Here is a 20000-nt window from a genome sequence, read left to right on the forward strand (position 1 = left end):
GAGAGAGAGAGAAAGAGAGAGAGAGAGAGAGAGAGAGAGAGACAGACAAGTTAGGCTCAACAAATGTTCACATTTTCTCGACGTATAAAGGAGTTTTCGAACCGTGAGACCACAACAAGCACACGTCGCGGACCGTTTTCCGCTTATCCATTCTATTTCACGAGAATCGTTCTATTTCATTTTCTTTTTCTAGTTCTTTCTCTCTCTCTCTCTTTTTTTTCTCTCTCTCTCTCTCCTTCTCCTTCTTTCTCTATTTATTTTTTCTTTCTTTTCTTCTTTCTTTTGTTTTCTTTCATCATCGACGTACATATATATATATATATATATATATATATATATATATATATATGCTTACTTCGTACTTTTTACTTGGTTATTTGCAAACTCTCTCTGATCTTAGAAAGATCATGGCTGTGATCTACGAGGAGGGTTAACCGCAAATACGTTGGCGTTATCGCGTTTACTCCATAAAAACTCTTTTCTCTAGACTCCAGTAAGATAAACGGGGAGAGAGAGAGACAGAGAGAGAGAGAGAGAGAGAGAGAGAGAGAAAGAAAGAGAGAAAGAAAGTGGTTAGAGATGACAAAGAAAGTGCAAATAAGTTAGACGAAGAGGATTTATAACACTCGTTGAAATAACATTATCTTTCTTGAAAGTGAACATAAAATTGAAGTGGAAATTAGGAAATGGTTTTTTATAGACTGTACTGAATGCTCTCTCTCTCTTTTCTCTCTCCCTCTCTCTCTCTCTCTCTCTCTTTCTTTCTCCTTTTTTTCTCTTTTTTTTCTCCCCCTCTCTCTCTCTCTCTCTCATTTTCGAAACATCTTTTCTCCGTTTATTTTAAGTTATTTTTCTTTGGGATGAAAGAAGAAAAAAAGAAAAAAAAAAGCGAAGATGAAAATCGTGATAACGAGGGTTAGAGGGTGGTTATTATATTGATATAATCGTATCTGCATAGAGAATATAGAACGGTCATTTTTTATTGGTTTTACAATTGAGAATCGTTTAGCGTTGAGCTTTTAATTTATCGTTGCAATTTAATATCGAGTTTTCATCGTTATAATGTTACTCGAGCATCGGCCGATTATACGGGGGAGGTGAGAATAATATTTTAACCAGTTATAAATCGTGGCTATACCGTATATCACAAGAGAAAGAGGAAGAGAGAGAGAGTGAGAGGGAGAGGGAGGGGAGAGAGGAGAAAGAGATCATAACGATCCACGAACAATGTGAAAGAATTTTGAAGGATACATTTTTCTGTTCTCTCAATCTTTCTTTTTTTTTTCTTTTCTTTTTTTTTTCTTTTTACGAAACGAAAGTCTAGTCTGTTAAAGTTTTTATTAAAATATTTTTCACCCTTTTTAGATTCGTAAAATTAATTTTCTATAAATGTATCCTATGTCTACATACATAAACTAACGTGTATATTTCGACTCATAAATACACACACATACACACACACACACATATATATATATATATATATATATATATATGTACGTACTTATCTAACTATCACTAATCTTTATCCTTTGATTTGTTCGTCGACCGAATACGATTCGTATCCATCGCTAGCAAGTTTTGCATTAGGTACATACGAAAGAACTATGAACACGGGAACCAAGTGTAGAACATACGTGTAATTTATGTAACCGAGAGTAATGTACATGCAGTATTCGTTTCGTTAGGTACATACATATAAAAAGACACTTAACGTACAAACAAATAGACACATAAAACGCATACATAGAGATGCATACACACTTTAGACACACACTTTCGAAGAAATGGTATATTGTGTAGAACTAGGAATATAATTGTGCTTGTAAAACCGTAGCTTCCACTACGGTGATAGGAGCAGTGAAACTTTGATTAAGCTTCGTTTTTAGATTGTAAGAAATAAGGACTTCTCTTCTTTCCTTTTTTTTTTCTTTTTTTTTTCTCTATTCCATTTGTTGCGACAAAATGATGCGACGTTATTTCTTATTAGTCATTACAATCGATCGTATGTATTTACTTACTGTGTATAATATATGCGGCTTAGAACATTGATTATAACACACATACACACACACATATGTATATATACATGCGTATGTCGAATATGTCGCATCATTAATTCGGTCATATGCAAGATATCACAGAGCGGAAAGGTTCGTCGTACTGTGCAGGATGCCGATATATATATATATATATATATATATATATATATGTATGTATGTATGTATGTATGTATGTATGTATGTATACAATAGAATATATATATATATATATGTACTTATATACATACATTTCACAAACGTTCGAATTTAAACATTGTTAGGATTCATGAAATCTCATATTATGTAAAAGGATCATGTGTTTCTCCTGATTAAATATATACATACATATACATACATACATCATACGTTTATACTGTAAATAAGCGTTTACTACGATGCAATTCAATTTTCTTTAGTATACTTAGTTTCCATTTGATCGATATAATTTCAATTCGATCGATATTATAGATCATTCAGATATAATTATCGAATCGATTGAATCTTAGATGTAATATAATATAAAATACAAAGTATCAAAATTCTAAGATTACAAATTCCATTTTCATCCGTGATTTTTATTTAACAATTTCATTTAACTCGATTGTCGAAGAAAAAAAGAAAAGAAAAAAAAAAAGAAAAAGAAAGCAAAGAAGCTTCTATTAGTCAAACATTTTTCAAATACCAACTAAGACGATTTTCTCGAATTTATCGTATGCGCAGTGATATAGGATTCGTGTCTATTTGTTAAATAAAAGCGTCCGTAATGGCCGCCAGTAGTAGCGTTCTAAATACGATACGACAAGCTTAATGACGTTAGGAGCTTTCGAGTAAACTCCCAATAAGTCAATCGTACGTTCTCTCTCTCTCTCTCTCTCTCTCTCTATCTCTCTTTCGAATTTCCAAGAAGTAATAGTAGTAGTAGTAGTAGTTAGTAATAGTATCCTCTTTCATCCTTTTCGAACGTGACTCGTTTCTACCAACGGGAGAGCTACTTTAGTTTCCTTAGGCTTGCCCTAGTGAGTACGAATGGTTTGTATTAGTCAGAATAAGAAAAAAAGAGAGAGAGAGAGAGAGAGAGAGAGAAAGAAATATATAGATGGACAGATATTTATTCATTGAATTCAGTGCAATAGAAAGCGAACAAAAAGGTTCCTAGCTGGACCAAAAGATCTTAGGTGAATTTAAAAATTAATTAAATTTATTTCGAAATAATTCAGGCACTAATTTTTCGTTGTTTTATTAGAACGTCCTTGATACCGATTTAATTGGTTCACTCATTGATATTTCATATATATATATATATATATATATATATATATATATATATATATATGTATATAGTATATATTAAATTATTATTTGGAATGTCTAAATGCATTTGTCATTAGTGAATACGTATTAAATCGGCGACATGAACAGACATGGACCAATGATCATTGAAACGATCGAATGTTCAATTTAATTCCTCGTTATTCGTAATCCTTTTTCCGATACCATAAAGATTCGCGTACTGGATCGACTTTAATAGGGTTATCTTTGTATTTACGTGACATTTTTATAGTTTTCGTTAGCCGCTAATTATCGAAGGATGTTCTATCCTATCTCTCGGTACAGATTAAAAAATAATTTTTATGTGTAATTTTTTATCTTTTTTTTCTCTTATATTCGTAAAAATTTATGAATCTTTTTCCAAGAGAGAAAATATATATATTTATTTACTATAAGCTATAAATTTCTCGGATAATTTTAACAGTTAATTATTCTTTTTCGAGATTTTTCAGAATAATATTTTTTTCGTTATCCTTTTATTTATTTCCTTCTTTTTTTTTTTTGGTCAGATTTATTACAAGCTAGGCATTCGTTTTGCATTATCCAAAAGATTTGATATATCTACGATGAAAAAACGATCTTTTTTTTTATTTTTTGTCCTTTTTTTATAGCATTAATTTAATCAAAAGCAATCATTTTGGGCACATCAATAATGTTCGATCGCCGTTCTCGAACGAACCATTTTAACGTAGATAGAAAGGAGGTTGAAGCCTTTGGCAAAAGGGGTAGACGAGCGAGACTAATGGACATGCCAATGGTTCGCGTGACGTTTTTACCAAGAAATTCGAACACGCATATATCTGGCTTTTTTTTCTTTCTTTCTCTCCCTCTCTCTCTCTCTCTCTCTCTCTCTTTCATCACAGTTCGGAAAACTCAAGGTTGAAAGATCGGGAAAAAGTTAGAGAAGACATTTTGAAGGAAGATTGAATCTATCTTACAAAGAAAAAAAGAAAAGAAAAAAAGAAAAGAAAAAACAAAAAGAAAAAAGAAAAAGAAACAAGGAAAAAAATCGATCATTTATACTCTCTTTCTTTTCTTTCCTTTTTTTTCTCGTTTTTTTCTTTCTTTTTAATTTTATTTTTGGTTTCATATTCAATCTTGGAAAAAAAGAAAAATGGAGACGTTTTTTCTCCGGCAGAAGACCCTTTTGGAAGTTAATGAGATATAGAAAGATGTGGTTCTTTCCTTCCGCATCCTATCTCTCTTTCTCTCTCTCTCTCTCTCTCACACACACACATACACACAAAACACATACTTTCAGCTAATTTCATTTAAAACGTTGGATCTCCATTAAAAGCATGGATTAGAGCGCGTTGGGTAATTTTCGTTATAAGTAAAGGAGAAGAAAGAAAAAAGAAAGAAAGAAAGAAAGAAAGAAAGAAAGAAAGACAGAAGGGGAAAAATCGTAGGGAAGATTTTTCTTTCCTTCCTTCTCCCTCTCGCCGCACCCTCCTATCATCTTCGGCCTCTTACCGACGATATCTATATATAAGGAATCACGTTGGTCATCGAAGGAAATAAAAAGGAGGAAGGAGGAGATAGAGAGAGGATCTTGATTCGAAGAAGGATCTTGTGATTCGATATCTCTATCGCGTTTTTTCATCGCCGATCAATGAATGAAAAAAAGAAAAAAGGAGAGAGAGAAGAAAGAAAGAAAGAAAGGAAGAAAGAAAGAAAGAAGAAGAAGAAGAAGAAAAAGAGAAAAAGAAGATGAAAAAGAAGAAGATGAAGACGAAGATTAAAATGAAGATGAGAATGGGAATGAAGATGAAGATGAAGATAAAAAAGAGGGGAAAATTAGTTGCGTTGTAAGATAAAAAGGAGGAAGAAAAGAAAACAAAGAAGACAAAAGCAGGGGTGAGCGTTCGTGAATAAAAAAGAAAAAAAAAGAAAAATAAAAAAAATAAAAAAGAAAAGAAAAAGAAAAAGAAAATGTAAAAGAGAAAGAAAAAGGGAGCGACAAGGACGAGAGATGTGCGTAGATGCGTAGGAAGGAGGTCGTTGGTATTAGTGAATGAAAGAAGCCGAAGACAATGGTTGGATAAATAGATACTTACTTACCTGTACCTACATACTTACTTACTTACTTACTTACTTACATACATTTACTTTTCCTTTTTTTTCCCTTCCTGTTCTTCTTTTTTATCTTCAACAAACAAAGTGTGAACGTTCGGTAAACAGGAGAAAGGAAGAAGAAAAAAGAAAAAAAAAGAAAAGAAAAGAAAAGAAAAATGGAAAAAAGTTGATGTTAATCTTGGGACAACGTTTGCAATGAAGAGTAAAAAGTAGATATAAGTGTGTATTAATAATAATGAAGTAGAGCTAATCAACGGAAGGGTTTATTTGGGACTAGAAAAATTTTCTTTCTTTTTTTCTTTCTTCTTTCCTTCTTTTACTTTCGTCGGTAATGTAAAAAAAAGAAAAAAAAAGAGGAGAAATAAAAACTTACGAGAATTTCATTATAAAAATAATGAAACGGGAATGGAAAGGGTTGGAAGAGTGAGGGGTTGATTGGCTTGGCTTGGCTTGGCTTGGTTGATTAGTTGTTTGGTTTTCTGTCACGATTAAGAGTATTCGTAATAAACATGTTGTTAAGTTACGTTACATAGTAAAGAGAAATTCAATGTTAATTAATTCATTCATTCAATGAAAACGTTGGTATGCCGGTAGGTTCGACTCGACTTAATCGTAGAAATTGCAATCGATCGAATCGTATTTTACTTGTATAAGGGAGAGTAATCAACTATATAGTTACTTTACACGGAGTATCTTTTGATATCTTCCGATGTACAATATTTACAATGAATATATACGATTTCAAGTTTACTTAGTGACACGAAGTAAGAGATAAGAGAAATGAAGAGATAAGGAAAATAAAGAGATTCGAAGGAGGAGAAGAAGGAAGAGGAGTTGGTAGAAAAGGGAAAGGGAAAACAAGAAATTGGATAAAGAAAGAGAATTAGAAAGAGAAAGAGAGAGAGAGAGAGAGAGAGAGTGAAGTAGAAGAAGAAGAAAAAGAGAAGAAACAAAAATTCTCGTATATTATTAAAGAAGAAAGAAAATAAAGATAAAGATAAAAAAAAGAGAACGAAAAAAATAAAGAAAGAAAGGAACGAAGGAAGGAAGGGCGGAAAGAAAAGGATATTACCATAGAAGAAAAAAGAAAATAAAGACAAATATAGAAATAAAGATAAAGAAGAGGAAAGAAAACGAAAGAGGTAAAAAAAAGAAAGGTAAGGAAATGTGAGGAAAGGAGAGAACAGGAAGGAAAGGAAAGGAAAGGAAAGGAAAGGAAGGACATCTTCTTAGAAAATTCGGAGATGGTGGTGGAAAAATTGAGATTTCGCGGGCGAAAGTACGGGCCTGCTGGCGTATTGATTGTCGGTCGGATAGGTAGGAGGGAAGCAGCAACGCGCCTGTGCTCCAGCAAAGCGTAGATCGCGGCGCGCGACGCCAAGAGAGAGAGAGAGAGAGAGAGAGAAAGAGAGAAAGAGGGAGAGAGAGAGAAAGAGAGGAAAAGAGGGGTGAGTCGTCGTCGTCGTCGTCGTCGTCGTCGTCGTCGCCGTCGTTGCGCTCTCTGCCAGCTAGTCGCTCGTTCTCGTATCGGAGTCTAGTCTTCCCCTAGGCACTCGAGAGGCCAGTACCTGTTTTTCTCGCATAGCCGACACGCGCGCTCCGTCACGATTTATTCCTCACTGACTGACAACACGCGTGTATGTAAACGCGCTCTCCTAATTCCGTTGCTTGATATCTATCTCTCTCTTTCGATCCTACAACGAGATACATACGCACAAGATAATAAGAAAGATATAATAAAGAAATAAAGATATAATGAGATAGGATAGGCAGAGGGAGAGAGAGAGAGAGAGAGAGAGAGAGAGGGAGAAAGAGAGAGAGAAAAGGACAGGCAGATAGATAAAGAGAGAGAGAGAGAGAGAAAGAGAGAGAAAGAAAGAGAAGAAATGCGTGAAACGTATATAAACGAATCGACTAAATAACCTCGAATCGTGAGATGAAAGAACGTGAATATTAGAATACATAAAGAGAAAGAAATAAATAGACAGAGAGAGAGAGAGAGAGAGAGAGAGAGAGAGAGAGAAAGAGAGAAAATAGAGACAAATAGATATGAAAATACTATATATCTAAAGATATAGTTTGTGTATATATGTGTATGTGCGTGCGTTATTGTGTATGTGGCTGGGTGTGAGCGAAAGATAATATATATATATATATATATATATATATATATATATATATATATATATATATATATGTATATATATATATATATACAGAGAGAGAAAGAGAAAGAGAGAAAGAGAGAGAAAGAGAGAGAGAGAGAGAGAGGGTGAGAAAGAGATAGAAAAAGAAAGAAAGAGAAAGAGAAAGAGAGAAAGAAAGATAGAAAGTCAGTAAGAACACACCCCCGGCCACATGCTCGCTCACACCGTGAACGACACGCGGGAGAGCGAGCCGGAGAGACGGAACGCGTGCTCGTCTTCTTCGATTTATTGTTATCGCTATTGTTGCCATTTTAATTGTGATAGTAATAATCGGCTCCGTTCCTCTATCTTCATATCCCTCTCTTCTTCCTTTTATTCATTCTTCTTCAATACCATCTACTTTCAAATTTATTCGTCCTCTTGTACGAGGAAGGAACGTAGGAGCCGCATTTGGATGCCATAAATGATCATTAAGCATCGAAAGAAGAATATATTAATTGATAAGATTAAACTGATTGATTTAGATCTAATAAACTAATCAGCTAATTAATTTTTTTCGATACAAACTACTACGTTATATTGATAATACTATACTACCATTTTTTCTTCTTCTTCATCTTCTTTATCATCATCATCGTCGTCGTCGTCGTCTTTGTCGTCGTCTTTGTCGTCGTCTTTGTCATCGTCATCTTCGTCGTCATTGACGTCGTCGACGTCGTCTTCGTCATCTTTTCTCTGCGAGGTGCCTTACGATGATAACGGTGCCACTATAAAGAAGACGCAATATCGTATCATTGGAAAGGACACGATTTGTCCTTCAAAGACAAGGATTATAGATAGAATAAGAGGGACAGAAAGAGAAAGAAAGAGAGAGAGAGAGAGTGAGAGAGAAAGAGAGAACGTTTCAACGTTTGACTTACAAAACGCACATTCGACAAAAGATAAAAGACGTTTACTTTGAGCCTAAGGCATGATCTGCCTGAAAAACCAGAGATCTTCCTCTTTTGCGGATTAAAAAATATATATGTATATATATATATATATATGTATGTATATTATAATAATTAATATATATATATGTATATATATATGAATATATATATACATATACACGTTGATATATGCATAGGAAATGATAAAGAAAGATATATATACATACACACACATATAATCTATTTTTCTTCTCCTTTTCGTTAAGGAATACAAATCGGCAATAATAGCCACGACAAAGATAACGAAACAATAATAGTTATTAATGAGATTAAATTTTTATTTATCAATTGATAAATGTAGATTAACAATAGTACGTAAGTGGACACTCGTTAACGAACTGCATAACGCACTGCACTCGAAGAGAAAAATTTAAATATTTCTATACGTCTTAAGAGGGAAAGAAGAGAGAAAGAGAAAAAGAAAGAGAAAGAGAGAGAGAGAGAGAGAGAGAGAGAGAGAGAAAGAGCGAGAAAGAAAGAAATAAAGAAAGAGATAAAGAGAGAGAGAGAGAGAATAACATATCCATTAACGATCCGTTGACGATATAGAGTATATTTTGATCATAATCGACGAAGCGTAAGAAGATAGATAGATAGATAGATAAAGAGAGAAAGAGAGATAGAGAGAGAGGAAGAGAGAGAGAGGGAAAAAAAACGACGAAGAATATATATATACATACACATATATATATAGATACACACAGCATATACACGCATATGTATGTAGGACTATGTATCTCTCTCTCTCTATATACATATATATATATATATATATATATATACATATAGATAAATAAGGAAAATTAAGTGCGAAATTGTAGGCGAAGATTAAGCTCGTTTAACGCAATAATTACGTGAAGTCTTTATGAAAGGAATAAGACTAATAAGAGTGGATAAACGATAAATAATAACAGAGTTAAACTAAGAAGAAAATAATCTTTGGGTACAACGGAGATACAACGGACTTAGAAGATCGTTATGTTTGTTGAACTTTCGTGAATTAACTGTGTGTCAGTCGTTCTCTGTCTGTCTGTCTGTCTGTCTGTCTGTCTGTTTGTCCGTTTGTCTGGTGTTTGTGTGCGTGCGTGAGTGCGTGCGCGTGTGTGTACTTTATCGACGAGACTGCAAACATGTACGAAGAAAGCATGGCTGCCGAACGACAGGTACGTTTAACTAAGAAATCATCATCATCATCATTATCATCGTCATCATCATCATCATTATCTTCATCATCGTCATCATCATCGTCATTATAAACTTATAATAATTCAATTATTCATAGCTCGTTCGATAATTAACGCGATAGGTATTTAAGTATCTTACAAATGATATTTAAAAGAAGAAAAAGGGAACAAAAGAATTCAGGTAAAAGATAAAATGAAAGAGAGAGAGAGAGAGAGAGAGAGAGAGAGAGAGAGAGAGAGAGAGAGAGAGAGAGAGAGAGAGAGAGAGAGAGAGAGATGAGAGAAAGTTCAGTTTTTTAATTTACGAAGATTGTACGAACGTATCTACATATTATACAAATAGGGTATAATATTGTACATGTACATATATATATGTATATTATTTGATAAAAAAAAAGAAGAGATAAGAAGAGTTTTCATTAAAATAAATATGGTATAATCGAGTTGAAAATAGTTTTATCCCGTTATTACCCTTTTTTCTTTTGCGAGTAATTAGATTCTTCCGTTTAAATGGACAAACTATTTGGGATATCATTTCTAGGAACTTTAACTTGTTCGACGATGTTAGAAAAACGATAATTTAGGTTAATAAAGTTAGAATAATTATAGAAAGCCTCAGATGAGAGATTATCTTTACCTTAGAGAATCAGGGACCCCCCCCCTCTCTCTCTTTCTCTCTCTCTCTCTCTCTCTCTCTCTGTCTCTCTCTCTCTTTCTCTCTATCTCTATCTATCTCTGTTTCTCTCTTTTTCTCTCGATATTATTGTCGATTTCTTTTAATCGATATCACGTCCTCTGTGATATAAACGCACTACGGACGTTGTGTGAAAGAATATGTTACATATTTTTTCGAGTTACCGAACAACAATTGTGACGGAGAAAAGAAAGAAAAAAGAAAATAAAAATATAGATAAAGAAAGATAGAAGATGAAAAATTATGAAAAAAATATGAACGTCGGAAAATGAAGTCTTTTATCGGATATAAACGTGATTTATAAACAACTAGCCCGGATCGATTAGTATTGATAAACATTTATGATTCGAGAAGGAAATAAGACTCTTGGATAAATGTTCGATCTGAAAAAACATCAAATGTGGAGTGAAAAAGAGAAAGAGAGAGAGAGAGAGAGAGAGAGAGAGAGAGAGAGAGAGAGAGAGAGAGAGAGAGAGAGAGAAAGAAAGATAAGGGAAAAAGGAGGAAAAAACGATACGAGTCCTGTTGGGTTGCTAGTTTTTCGAATCAGCATTTTTCAAGTGAGGTCAACGACAGATTTTCTTATCGAACCGATTTTCAAGCTCTAAATACATACATATGTATCTCGTTAGAAACGCTAGAACGTCGAACTTTTTGTCTAGTCGACGGATTTTTCTTTTTCATTTTGTTTTTCGTTCTCCCTCTTTTTTTTCTCTCTCTTTCTTTGGGATCACTTATTTCTTTTTTCCCATTTTTTTTTCGTTTTATTCGTCTTATATTTTTCATTTTCTTTTCTTTTTTCTTTTTTTTCAAATATCTCCACATTTCTTTCAACTTCTTCTTCTTCTTCTTCTTCTATTTCTTCTATTTCTTTTTCTTCATCCTGTTCATCTTCTTACATACATAGATACGTATGTACATATATACATTTGTACGTACATAGATACATATGTACATATAATACGCAAAGGAAATGAAATCATAGGGAGGATAAGCGGCTTACAATATCGAAAAGAAATTTCTAAAGCTTCGTCCTTCAAAGATTCCTTTTAGCGAATCGTACTCGTTCTTTGTCACTCTCGTTTTATGTTACACCATCAGGTGCATCCACGAACCATTAATCTTATCGAGGTTAAATTTATTGTACGTCATTGGACTCTCTCTCTCTTTCTCTCTCTCTTTCTCTCTTTCTCTCTCTCTTTCTCTCTTTCTCTCTTTCTCTCTCTCTTTCTCTCTTTCTCTCTTTCTCTCTTTCTCTCTCTCTTTCTCTCTTTCTCTCTCTTTTTTCTCATTTTTCTCCACAAAATACACTTCCGATCCTCGAGGGTACATCCTCTCTATATATGGAATTTTCTCTAAACTCTTCACCAACGATGGAAATCATGATACGGATAAACCGAGATATAAATCAGATTTGATATGATCATTGATAATAATGATATCCATCATTCGATCGATTCCTTTTTAATAATTAATATATACGAAATGATATTTTAAATAACTGTTAAGATTGAAATTATAATTAAGTTCGTAGTACGGTTTTATTTGAAATAAAATGATTGGTCGTTGAGTTAAATCCACTTTCAACGATTCGATCGATGCACTTTCCGGTCTCCAATGTGTAGAGTAGTTCTTAATAGAGACTGAAATGATTGACTTCCGGTCGACAGATGAGAAAGATTACAAAACATTTCCTTCACTTCCTATATCTCTCTTACTCTCTTTTTCTTTCTGTCTCTGCCTTTCTAGTTTTTGTTTTGAAAAATTTCTGTAGTAATAGTCAGGTTACGTTCGACAGAAAATACTAGCTTACAACGTTCGATGCAATTCGGTACATACCAATTTTTCATTTTCTTTCTTTCTCTCTCTCTCTCTCTCTCTCTCTCTCTCTCTCTCTCTCTATGTATATATATTTTTTTATTTCTTTTTTCTCTGCTAGCAAACATTTACGATGTATCGTTATCGCGTGTTTTCTTTCTTTCTTATTTTTCTTTTTTTTTCTTTTGTAACATACACTCCATACTCGTTCGATATTTTTCTCTTTATATTTATGATTTATCTTTTTCTTTTTCTTTTATACAATAATAATAATAATGATAATAATAATACTAATGATGATAATAATAATAATGATGATAATAATAATAATAATAATAATAATAATAATAATAATAATAATAATAATAATAATAATAATAATAAAGATAATAATAATAATAATAATGGTAATAACAATAACAATAATAATTATTCAAAACAATCCGTATCGTAGCATTACAATAGTCTAATCATTCATTTAACTTTCATTTTAATAACAATAGTCTATTTTCCTATTGCACATTTTAATCATATAATATCCCATAAGGTTTCTTTGTGTTGGATTTGTCTCAACGAATGCTTTAAAGGATCGGATACCGAGAAAACAACGTATAATAATAATAATAATAATAATAATAATAATAATAATAATAATAATAATAATAATAATAATTATTTATTTAATATCTTTTTACGAACATTTCAAAAAGGGAATGAAAAGAAAACAAAAAAAAAAAGAAAAAAGAGAAAAACTCATTTGCGATCCGTTCCTCGTATTAAGTTTCGCGAAAGAAAGAAATTCAGAATGTTTTTTATGAATGCGAGAAAGAATACGAATTCGCGAGGATGTTTTAGAAAAGAAAAAAAGAAAAATAAGTAAATAAAGATAAAAGGAAAGAGAATAAGAAAGAAAATGCGACAAAAAAACAATAACAACAACAACAAGAAAAGAAATGAGGAGGAAAAAGAAAAAAAAAACAAAAAAAGAGAGAAAAGATTGACGTGAACGTATATGAAAATTGCAAGTAGAATGTCAAAATGGAATGCAAAGTGTGAGTGGATAGTAATTGTCAAGTTTTGCGTGTCGCGTCGGTTCTAATAACGTAACGTGTATGTCTGCTCGTAACAAGGTTTATACTACTTTTCGTATCTTAATACAACTTGCCATGAATCTTTCAAGCCGTATATTGTTGCCTGCGTGCGTGCATTAAGAGCGTTACTTTTTCGTTTTTTTTTTTTTTTCTTTTTCTTTTATCAATCGAAATATCTTACTTATTATTTTTCAAATATTTCATATATTTAAACAAAACGTAGACGCATGACTACACATAACACGTATAATGGATATGTACATATTTGATACTTGTTAGATAACGAAAGTGTGCATACGATGTAATGTTTCCACAAACTGGAAGTTGGCATTTTAATAATTCATAGCAACAGTCGCGCGTACATATGTGTGTGTCTGTGGGTCTATGAAAGCTTGTTCCTCTACAGATTCTTTACATACACATATACATACGTAGACATATGTATATACATATGTGTATATATATATATATATATATATATATATATATATATATGTACGTACATCGAAACGACGATGAGCATCCGTGTCGTAAAAGCATCGTTAGTTTCTCTCTCTTTCTCTCTCTCTTTCTCTCTCTCTCTCTCTCTCTCTCTCTCTCTCTCTTTCTCACTTACTCCACTCACTCACTCCCACGTGAGTAATGTATAAGATCTAATGTGTCTCTTGGGAACTACCCTGTTGCGAGTTTTTCGGTTAATTTCTAACCGAGAGACAATTACTGATCGAGTATTGATCTCGGAATGATCATAGACAAGACTTCTATTACTATTTCGATTTCGATTTCTATTTCTATTTTGTATTTCGATCTTCTTGATTTCGATTTCTATCCGATCGCATTTCGCCGTTCGTCACGTACGACACTTTTACGGTTTTATCTCGTGTCTCTGACATTAAATTCTTTTTCTAACGATTCGAAGTAATCCAGAAAGCTTTTACGTTGATCAACTAACGTTAATTTTATTTGTATTTTTTTTTCTTTGTTTTCTTCTTCTTCTTCTTCCTCTTTTTCTTTCTGCCTTCTTTGTTTTTTTTCTTGTTATTTTTGTTTTTTTTTTCTTTTTATATATATGTATATCACACTTCATTCATCGTCGTTAAATTTTCCGTCGAGTCAGGTATGCTTTACAAATCGATATAAGGCTAATAATCGTTTTAAGCTGATTAAAATCTATTCCATATTCAAATTTTCACTTTGTCCGTTTGAATTAACACTGAGAGAGAGAGAGAGAGAGAGAGAGAGAGAGAGAGAGAGAGAGAGAGAGAGAGAGAGAGAGAGAGACGGAGAGAGAGAGAGAGAGAGATTAGAATTGATAATACCGATATAGTTATTACTTTGTCGAATGAAATCGAAAGAAAAATATTTTCTCGATAAATCTTTACGCGAAATCTTAGATATGGGCAAAGTGGATCTTTCCTCTTGGGAAATGTTTTTGTGGAATGAAATCGAGGGAAGGTAAGAGAGTAGGTGAAAGAGAACGAGAAGGAGAAGAAGGAAGAAAAGAGATAGAGATAGAGATAGAGATAGATAAAGAGAAGGACATATCCGTCTGCTGTTAGAATGTAACGATCGAATTGCATGCATCGCAAATACGATGGTCACGAATAGAAAAAATGGGAATAGGAATGGGATCCTTTGGACGATGTTGGTTTCTTGAAGATTAAATTACGAATTATCTTTCTTGGCTTTAATAGAACGATTTAAAAGGATATTTGATATTCTTATACTATAATGGAATAGAATGGCGTTCTGGATGATTAATGTGCATTACGATCCTCTCTAATCGTACGATTAGGGAAAATATCTTATTTCATAAATTCGTTTTTACGTGTTGGACAATACGTTGGATTAAATAACTTTATTATTATAAAACTATCGAAATATTTTTATAACTTGTCCGTATGTATAATAATAATAATAATAATAATAATAATATTTATTTATTTATTTATTTAATATTTGTTAACAAAATTTAATAATGATACATGTTTTTCAATCGTTACGTCGGATTAGAAAATTTTTATTCTTGTTAGATCTTAGAAATTGGATTTTATATTACAGTAAAATATCAAAATATTTTATATCCCGTGTTCATATCGGTATATAATATTGAAATTGATAATAATGATCGAACGATAAGTATGAATTTCTGACGATCATTTTTTGTCTTATTAGAAAATTCGTCTTATTCGTAAATTCAATTTTTTATAATCTTAACATCCGATAGAATATTCCTCTTTTTATCTAAATATCAAAATAATTATTTTCACGAAATCGAATTGATAAAACGATCGGATAAAAAAATATCCTCGCTATTTTTTTCCAATCTCTCTTCGATCATCTTCTTCATTGAGAGAAAATAAACAATGTTAAAGTGTTAATATTTGATTTATTTTGATCCTACGTTAAACGTTAAATTAATACGATTTATAATATAAAATTAAAATATTATGTGAAATCTTATAAGGATTAATACGGAATCTATTCGTGTCTATCGAAACTAATGGAGATGTAACTTATTACGATGTGTTATATATGAAAATTACGTTCTCTCTCTTCTCTCTTTCTCTCTCTCGTTTGTTTTCTCTTCTCTTGTCTCTTTCTCTCTTTCTGTTACTCTTGATCCACTGGAGAAAGACATTCTAATAGGAAAGCGAGACACTTGCTCTTGTCAGTTGTGGGTCCTTCGACTAAATGCGATGAACGGAATAAATTACGATGCCGGTAGTTCGTTTAAACGTTAGTTCTCGTTTGGACGAGAAGAAATGAAGAAGGAAGAGGAAGAGGAGGAGGAGAGAGAGAGAGGAAGAGAAAGAGAGAGAGAAATAGAGAGGAAGAGGAAAGAGAGTCATTACTCGTATTATTCAGTCTTCTCTGAAAAGAGAAATAGAGAGAAGAAGGGACTCTCTCTCTCTCACTCTCTCTCTCTCTTTCATTCTCTCTTTCATTCTCTCTCTTTCTCTCTCTTTTTCTATCATAAGTAAGCGGGTAGTATTCTGCTCAGCTACCTTTCTCAGGGTTCACCGAATCAGAAGAGAGAAACCCTCGAGCTATGTCGTTTAAAGAGGGTCACCGTACGACGACTATCTTTCCTCTAGCTGTAATTTCGTGTGGGATGAGACAGAGGTAGAAAGAGAGAAACGGGGAGAGAGAGAGAGAGAGAGAGAGAGAGAGAGAGAGAGAGAGAGAAAGCAGTGCCCGGTTAATTAGTTTTCATGCTGCAGATATCATCAGTTTTTTAGTATAAATATATAACAAGAGAAGAGCAAAAGAGAGAGAGAGAGAGAGAGAGAGAGAGAGAGAGAGAGAGAGAGAGAGAGAGAGGGAGAGAGAGTGAGTGAGAGTGAGTGTGAGTGAGTGCGCGCATCCCATTTTTCTTGACATTAGGTCTTGAATTTTTAAATTAGTATTATTGTGAAGGAACATATTGAAAAGAGTACAAAGAATTGAAATTACCTGATTTCACCACAGACATTGCCAATTAATCAGCACATTCTCAGTATCTCTTTATCCGCATGCACAATATCTACTTTCAATGTAGAATTAAAATTACTTATGTAAGCGTAGATAATTACACTCTTTTTCTCTCTTTCTTTCTCTCTCTCTCTCTCTCTCTCTCTCTCTTTCTCTCTGTTCCGCTCTCTTTGTCTGCCTTTCACGTATATACGAATGAGCTTGATTAGAGAGAGAGGGAGAAAGAGAGAGAGAGAGAGAGAGAGAGAGAGAGAGAGAGAGAGAGTGAGTTTAATGGAGATAATATCAGTTCATGTTCAGAAGAATTAATTAACACGTATCTTTCCTCATTGATTATCCGACATTTTCTTTCTTTCTCCTTTTTTTCGTTTCTTTTCTTCTATTTTTTTTTTTTTTTTTTTTTTACGAATAAAAAACCGAGAAGCGGTTTTTATTACTTTCTTTCTTTCTTTCTTTCTCTTTTTTGGTTTTTGCTTTTTTTAATTGACGATCCTTCAAAATATAAATCTTCGAGATTAATAGATTATAACTATGATCATGGCGAATCGATTAAAAGACGTTTGAACGAAATGAAATTATCATATTATTTTTTTTACATGAGAGAATGATATGTATATTTATATATATATATATATATTTTCTTTTTTTTTTTCTTTTCTTGGATATATTTCTAACGTGTGGTCATGCGACGTATAATGCGCTCGATTCAAACGTGTTCTTTCTTCTTCCTTTTTTCTTTCTCTCTCTCTCTCTCTCTCTCTCTCTCTCTCCCTCCCTCTCTTTCTCTCTCTCTCTTTCTCTCTCTCTCTTTTTTTTCCATTCAATATGCCACGACGGATCGGATGAAAAATATTGGCTTCGTTCCCACGGCTTTGTCCTTCTAGTTGAAATCTAATCGAAAATTCTGCTCGCGTTCTTTTCCGAGTCTGTCTAGAAAGAGAGAGAGAGAGAGAGAGAGAGAGAGAGAGAGAGAGAGAGAGAGAGAAAGAGAAATGCGGTATGCAAACTGGACAAAAAACCGATTTTCCACGTTATCCTTTGTTTCTTCCCAAATGGATTCCCCTATTCATCAAATTAAGCAAATTAAATGTTCTTAAGCTTTTTAATATCACATTCGTGTAAATACCAGATCTGAATATTTCGCATTTTCTTTTTACCTTTTCTTCCTACCCTTACCTATTCCACAGTCAATAACTTTCACTGTCGTACACTTTTTAGATGCATTTTGACTCTTTATTTACGATCTTTTATTTTTTTTTATTTATTTTTTTTTTATTTTTATTTCACGTAATCAGGAATCAATAACTTTTTCATTCACAATTCCTTTTTATAAAAACTAATATTGTCAATTAATATTGTCAATTAATATATTTTCTTTTTTTGTTCAAACGAACATTTACAATTACAATATATATATATATATTTGATTATTCAATCACGTTGGAATTATCTTCAATGTTATTTTATCAAGGAATAATATAAAGTACACCTACGTGGTATTTACGTATACGCGTGTATGTATATATCTATGTATATATGTATGTATATATTCCCTCGAGCGTTTATAGGAAACAAATTTAAATGATTCCTCGGGCGGATTACATAGAAATGAAAAGATTCCTCTGTTTGATAAACGTCGTCTTTCGTCGTAGTCTTTGTCGCCGTATTCGTCGTAATATCGATCCGTTCTATTTGAGAAAACGAAGAAGCTCAAGCGCGAGAGAATTTAAACTTTACGTTAATGTATCTGTCTCTCTCTCTCTCCCCCCCTCTCTCTCTCTCTCTTTCTCTCTCTCTCTCTCTCTTTCTCTCTCTCTCTCTCTTTCTTTATCTAAAACTCGCTTTTATCGGACAATGGCGGACTTGCAAGAGGACGAGACTCGGTACGAAATTTATGTATCCTTCTTTGGTCGGTTGGTCGCTACTTATACGACCACCAACCATAAACTTGCACATCCAGTTTCCTCGAGTACTTCGGTCTTACCTAACCCATTCAACCAACAACCCACCTATCCACCCATCCACCCAACGACCCACCTCATATCCTTAGTTCACTTTTAACCATTCCAATTTCTCTATGACTATAATTTCTAGGTCGCCTAAAAGCGATCTCATTAAGGAACGATAATCATCGTGGTACTTGTAGTTTACTGCTCTTCATGTGCACTTATTTCTTAGTCACCTTCTCCATTTCTCTTTCTCTCTCTCTTTCTCTTTCTTTCTCGTTTTTTACCTTTCAAGTATTTTAATAACTTTTTATCGTGTCTCTAATTATATGTATATATATATATATATACATATATACATATATACATATATATATACATATATATATATATATATATATATAGATGTTTGTTATATATATAAATACTATATATATATATATATATATATATAGATGTTTGTGCGTATGTGTGTGTATATATAATGTATATAAACAAAGTTTAAAGTTTCAAAAAAATTTGATATGATTTAATGAATGATATGTCCTACATGTTGTATCTATCAAATAAAATATCCTCGAAAGATAGGAATGCGATATTGATAGATAATTTATAAAAAAAATACATATATATATATTATATATATACACATATATATATTATATATATACATATATATATATATACACATGTATATATATTATATATATACACATATATACCTATATTTGTAACCAAGTGATTATGAAAGTGGCTTAAAACCATTTGAGAAATTAAAAAATGTGTCTTGGATGATATTTCTCAATATTTTTAAAGTATCTACATAAAAGAGTTATATTTCTCTCAGGAATACATATATGTGTGTGTATGTGTGTGTGTGTGTATTTACTTTTTCAGGGTTTATCCTTATAGAAAAATAATTTTTAAATAATTCATAAATAGCATATGTAAAAATATTTCGACAATGAATAATATACCCATAACTTAAGCCATTTACTACATGATCACCGTCTTATATTATATATAAGATCAGTTTTAATATTTCATATAATAAAATGTCGCGAAACCTGTAATATATAATCCAATATTGAATCGACATAAATTTCTTTTTAACTTTTGTCGAGCTACCTAGTATAGAAGGAGAAAGAAAAAGAGTGAAAAAAAAAGAGAGTGAAAGTGAGAGTGAGAGTGAGAGAAAGAGAAAGAG

At 32.5% G+C, this 20000-nt stretch overlaps 1 protein-coding gene across 5 annotated transcripts in view; it reads left to right on the plus strand.

Moving 5' to 3' along the window:
- Positions 1-20000, plus strand: part of LOC124423261 (alpha-catulin) — a 70380-nt gene that overhangs the window by 17049 nt on the left and 33331 nt on the right. Inside the window, exon 1 of one of the 5 annotated variants that reach the window (XM_046960796.1) lies at positions 9576-9749. The exons of the other annotated variants lie outside the window; for them this stretch is intronic. Within the exon in view, the coding sequence (XP_046816752.1) occupies positions 9717-9749 (33 nt within the window). The 5' untranslated portion in view covers positions 9576-9716. Of the gene's footprint in view, positions 1-9575; positions 9750-20000 lie in introns of those variants that run through there. 5 annotated transcript variants of the gene reach the window in all.

This window comes from Vespa crabro, chromosome 4, assembly GCF_910589235.1.
Source record: "Vespa crabro chromosome 4, iyVesCrab1.2, whole genome shotgun sequence".
Classification (NCBI taxonomy): Eukaryota; Metazoa; Arthropoda; class Insecta; order Hymenoptera; family Vespidae; genus Vespa; species Vespa crabro.